This window comes from Euprymna scolopes, chromosome 1 (assembly GCF_053919585.1).
Source record: "Euprymna scolopes isolate OS-2025 chromosome 1, ASM5391958v1, whole genome shotgun sequence".
NCBI classification, from domain to species: domain Eukaryota; kingdom Metazoa; phylum Mollusca; class Cephalopoda; order Sepiida; family Sepiolidae; genus Euprymna; species Euprymna scolopes.
The window spans coordinates 147,479,104-147,485,103 of record NC_136482.1 but is presented as its reverse complement, the minus strand read 5'-3'; the positions used below and the strand labels follow the sequence as shown (position 1 = coordinate 147,485,103).

Sequence of the window (6,000 nt, the reverse complement as noted above, 5' to 3'; positions counted from 1 at the left end):
ATTCGTTGTCAGCATACCAGAAAACCTATTAACATCATCATTTTAAAGGTAAGTGTTAAGATGGGAAAACGTTTTAAAAAATATGATTCATTTTTATAAATTACTATAAATACTTTGATAGCCAAAATTTAATGTCTTATTTGTCTGTCAACAATATTTCATATCAGGCTAAGTTTCTCATCTTCACGGATATTTTAAATATTGCAGCATTTCTTATAAATAATTCTTCATCTTAAAAACTCAAACAAAAACTTATTCTACTATATAGTTAACTATTATCTCTGTATAACCAATGTATGTAAGATCATGTGTGATTGTTCGTGTATTTCTCGTCTATGCATAATTATGACAAATACACGTTGACTGTTATCTTTTGATTTAATATAAATCGGATATTTATTGAAACCATAATTAAAATAAATGAATTTTAGAATGAGTTTTTGAAAATCTAATTCCACAACATACGAGGCTTGAATTGTTTTTCTTTAAGCCTTTCACCTGGAAATATGTCTCCAGCACTTCACCTGGCAATTTATCTCCGCCAAGGCAATGCCGGTTGAATCCTGCTAGTTTTGAATATTTGAATTTAAAAAAAAAAAATTGATCTGAAAATTTTAATTGGTTTAATCAGCTTTTGTGTTGTTCACATTAATCATAGTTTCGATTCAAAGTTTGGTCGCATAAATTCTTCAACAAGTTTTGTAGCATTAAGAGCCGTTCCCCAACTCAGTGTCACTCCATTTGCACCATGTCCATAGTTGTGTACAACCTGGTGGATTTTAAAAATAGTTTTTTTAATCATGATATTAATGTATAAAACATAGAAGCGATAGAAAGCAATGACAAGATGCACTCAACCATTAAAACACATGCACACACATAAATACAACGATACACATGCACACACATAAATACAACGATACACATGCACACACATAAATACAACGATACACATGCACACACATAAATACAACGATACACAGGCACAAACATAAATACAACGATACACATGCACACACATAAATACAACGATACACATGCACACACATAAATACAACGATACACATGCACACACATAAATACAACGATACACATGCACAAACATAAATACAACGATACACATGCACACACATAAATACAACGATACACATGCACACACATAAATACAACGATACACATGCACACACATAAATACAACGATACACATGCACAAACATAAATACAACGATACACATGCACACACATAAATACAACGATACACATGCACACACATAAATACAACGATACACATGCACACACATAAATACAACGATACACATGCACACACATAAATGCAACAATACACATGCACACACATAAATACAAGGTGGAACAATAAATTTGTTGCCCTAAAGAAAACAACACTACAGCCTTATTTTAAAACTTTTGTTGAAAAAATCAATTCAGGTAACTTGATTATGTAGTAGAGCTGAAATCTATTCAATGTAGCCGCCTTCAGCCTCAATCACCGTCTTGATACAGATCCAGAACTGGGAGCCTGCCTTTTCCACAAGCGGTAGCGGGAGCTCGGCATTCGGATGTCGGCGATCAAGCTGGCTTTGGTGTTGTGGGAGGTCATGGTGGTGATGTTCTCGATATATGACCAAACGAAGTAGTCTAAGTGGTTCAGGTAGGTGGAGGAAGGGGGGGGGCAGTAACAGAAAGGTACAAAGTCATAGCACTCTTCTTAAGCCAAGCTTGCATCTCTTTGGACTTGTGGACCGGCACCGTCTTGCTGCCACACCCAAGGTCTGCCAGCGGCTACCTGATTGCACCAGAAGATCACCACACTCTTCAGCCCATCTAGATACACTTTGGTGTTGACTTTAATGCCGACTTTGAAGATGTGAAGTGGCATGATGTGGCCCTCACTTGAAACCATACTAAAGACCATAACCGTGTCCGTAAACTCCATTGAGCTGTGCCCTCAAGCGTTGAATCGTCCGGATGTGCATTTTGAGGGTGCTGGTAATGGTCCTGTTGTCATAACTTGGATCGGCAGAGAACACGTTGTACAGCAGCGTATCTCCGATCTCGCTCGTTGAACATTGTATCACTTTCAGACATGATAAAAGGCTCCTATCGCTTTTGGGATTTGTACACAATTGGCCAACTAGTAGATGATCTGCATCAAAAAAAAAAAATCCGTTTTCATCAAATGGAAATGGAATTATGTTGTCTTTTCTTTGGTGACAATTTTACCGTTCCACCCTGTACAATTATACATTATGACGTCATCCCATGATGTTTAAGTCTTGACAAAGAAAACAAAAAACTTTGCTTTCATGTGGAGGCAAAAAAATAGGGATTTGTATTGTTTAGATTAATCGCAGAATTGTTCTCATCTTGAGTGTTACATCAACCAACGTTTTGGTTGATGTAACCTCGAATCTTCGTCAGGTGCAAAAGTTTTGGCAGAAAAAACGAGGGTAGCTCTGCACTTTAAGATTTCAAATTTTGGATCTAGTTGGAAGTAAATTTACATGAATTCTAAAGATAATTGAATTATCAGAGAACTCTAGAGGTATAATTTCTAACTTATTATGATTGGGTTTTAACTAAATCCATCAACCAATTGTAAGTTCTTAGAAACGTAATATTTACAAAACTAAGCGGTTGCTGGTTTTCACCTTTTTTTTTTTTTCATTTTTCTTAAACTTTTTCTTCTAGGGGATGGGACATCCAACCAGATGTCTGACATTTACCACTATTTTAGTGAGTCCAACCAAGAGATCTTTTCAGGATTCTAGCCGTCCCTTTCAGTGCAATCGTTTGTATTTCACTTGCACTTGGTTCACCGGGTATGCTTGCTATGTACTTTTTAAAGTTCTTTTTCATAAGCCTAGTTGCTCCTATGATGACTGGTATAATTGAAACGTCTTTTAATTTCCAATTTCGTTTCATATCATACATAAGTCCTTGATACTTTGTTATCTTTTCCCTCTCAACTCTGTTAAGCCCTGTATCATTGGGTACACTGACCTCTATTACGGTCGCTTTTTTGTTTGCTCTGTCCCAAATCACTATATCTGGTTTAACAGCTGCGTTTTCAAGATATGTAGCAGTAGGGATTATGTAGTCATAGTGAATAGTGTAGTTGTCATTCCCAACTGTTCGTTCGAGTATATGTTCCCAGGATTTTTTACTACACTGAATGTTGAGTTTCTTACATATCTTCCAGTGAAGGTATTTGCAAACTCCGTTATGGTGATATGTATAATAACCATCTCCAAGTAGGACTTTGCAACCAGAAATCAGGTGACCCACACTCTCAACCTCAGTGCTACAGAACCTGCATTTATTATTGTTGCTTAGACCACACATCTTTTTGAAGGCGTTTGTCATGAGGCCCTGGTCTTGTGCAGCTAATATCAACCTCTCTTGGTCGTAATGGAGGGATCCTCTTTTGAGCCAGTCCAGGGAACCATCCCTATCAATATATTCTTGGGATAGTTCAGTCGGTAGGTATTTTGCCCGTTTATGGTTGGTCCATTCTTCTGTTTTAACACTATGGAACTGGCTAGTGTATTTTTTCCGACTTTTCTGGGCTATGTCAGTGGCAGGCTTGTTTGGGTTCTCAGTATCATTTGTAAGGCAATCTTTTCCAAAATGAGTGGCAAGTTGTGTTATAGATGTTGTACTACTTGCTCGATTCTGATAATGGTCTTTAATTTTCATAAGCTTGGGGTTACAGGAACTTATTATGTACTGACCTATGCTGACGATTGTGGCTCTGTGTTATGGTTACTCACGTGTTATCTGTTTTTTAACCAGATATAGTTTTTTAAAATTTTTTGGTGTGTTATTATTATAACTGATAGGAGATAAAAAGGGGGAGGGTAAGTCATAATAATACAAATATTTTTCTGTGATTTATTTTAATTGAAAATTTGACGCCTCTAAAAAAGCACTGTTTATATAGGAAGTCCCAAATAATAATCCATTTAGTTCAACTATCATAGTCATAGTGTTTTGATGATGATATAGCATAATCATGTTGACACACCGGTTCCCACTGGATCATCGAAGTTAAGCAACGTTGAGCCTGGTCAGTACTAAATGGGTGACCATTTGGAACTTCCAGGTGCTGTATGTACTCTCCACTTATCTTGGCATTGTTTTAAGTCGTCCTAGACTTCTTTCCACGTGACTCAAGCAGTGCCGATTTAGGAGAAGTGTGGTTGGGGATTGTGCAACCATTGCCTCACAATTACATGCACAGCTGCTCCTACAGGGGATATCCTTTGTCTTTTGAGACTGAACGGAGATATTTGATGATAAGTAAATGATAAGCTTACCTTTAGTTGACCCTTAGGAAACTTCATTATTTCCTTTTCAAGACGCAAGGGTATCCGGTGTGGCCGTAAGCCAGACCACTCCCACAATACTTTTGCATTCTAAAAGTATATAATAACAAAACATCAAACTAAATTTATTGCTAAAATGATTATTTTCAAACTGGCATTACTATCAACATCTATAAGCTTACATTTGGTTGTATGTATAGGGTGGGGCAAAAAATCGCCTACATTTAAAATTCTTATTATGGCAATGCTGTTGTAGTTATTTACTCAGTTTAAGTAAATTCATGTTATTAATGAACTGCCATTTTGTTTTGCAGAATAACTGGTGAATTATTGAAATTTTGGATGTCTAGGTATGGCTTGGACATGTTAACACCATACATTTTTTTGTGGAAAACTTTCTCATCAATGGAGAATCTGTAACTACAACCTTAAGAAATTTCATAAAAACCATTTCCAACTGCGATAGTAAAGTTTACAAAACCAATAATTTACCCATCTTACTGAGTTGTGAGAATATATATTCCAAAAAAATCATAATGATCAGTTCATAAGATTAAGCTAATTATTATATCTTTTCTTATGTTTTCGACTTTTTTTATGATCCTTTATTGTATTAAAATTAAAAACAATAATATAAAATCCATATATATGTATCATGACTATATATACAGGGCCAGGCAAAAAAAAAAAAAAAACTCCCACTTTTTTAATTCTGTTGTAGTTATTCAGCAAGTTTAAGTAAATCCATGTTATTAATATATTGCTATTTTGTTTTGCAGAGTAAGTGGTGAATTATTGAAATTTTTGATATCCAGATATGGCTTGGACAGGTAAACACCGTGCATTTTTTTTTTTGTGGAAAATTTTCTCACTAACGGAGAATCTGTAACTACAACCTTAAGAAATTTCGCCTGACTTTTCACCTTTTTTTTTTTTTTTTTTTTTTTTTTACACAGAGATCACCACTTATCAAGGCCCGGAAGCCACTCAGGGATAAGGGTTATTGCAAGTACATTACGTTAGTGTGGAGATTTGATGAAGTGTTTAATTAGGGGGGCGGTTCATTAGGAATTTTTTAACATTGGACTTGAAGACATCCAAGTTGTAGTCCAGAGGGAAGCAGGCAGACTGAACAGAGTTCCACAGGCGTGCAGTTCTAAGAAAGAAGCTTTGTTCATGGAATCCGCGTTTTGATTTAGGCACAGATATAGAGTGGGGGAAATTTTTCACAGTGGATTCAGCTAGACAGGTGTTTTTCATGAAAGATTGGCGAGGGGGGACAAGGGATTGGAGTTCAGACGAGCACCTGCCATGAAAATAACGATAAAACAAGGATAGGCTCGCAACGTCTCTTCTGTGGGAGAGGGGTTGCAGGGTAGAGAAAAGGGCATCCCCCACTAAACCACGAAGTCTATTTTGTACTCTGTCAAGGCATGATAAGCTGTTTTTGGCAGCTCCTGCCCAGATATGGCAACAGTATTTCATCCTTGGCCGTATTTGGCTTTTATATAGATAGAGAATTGCATCAGTAGTGAGATATCTTCTGGAGCGGTAGAAGGATCTCACCATCTTTCCAGCGACCTTGGCAACAGACTTGATGTACGTGTTCCATTTCAGATCAGGAGTAAAGGTCAAACCCAGAAGCTTGTCAAAA

General features: G+C 36.6%; 1 protein-coding gene across 4 annotated transcripts in view; it reads right to left on the bottom strand.

The window, feature by feature from the left end:
• Nucleotides 1-359: 359 nt before the first annotated feature.
• Nucleotides 360-6,000, bottom strand: part of LOC145276491 (D-aspartate oxidase-like) — a 221,282-nt gene continuing 215,641 nt past the window's right edge. For all 4 annotated transcript variants that reach the window (XM_080127747.1, XM_080127746.1, XM_080127745.1 and 1 more), the window contains 2 exons: nt 4,338-4,436; nt 360-769 (listed from right to left, as the gene is read on the bottom strand). In XM_080127747.1, coding sequence (XP_079983873.1) covers nt 653-769; nt 4,338-4,436 — 216 coding nt within the window. In that variant the 3' untranslated portion in view covers nt 360-652. The remainder of the gene's footprint in view (nt 770-4,337; nt 4,437-6,000) is intronic.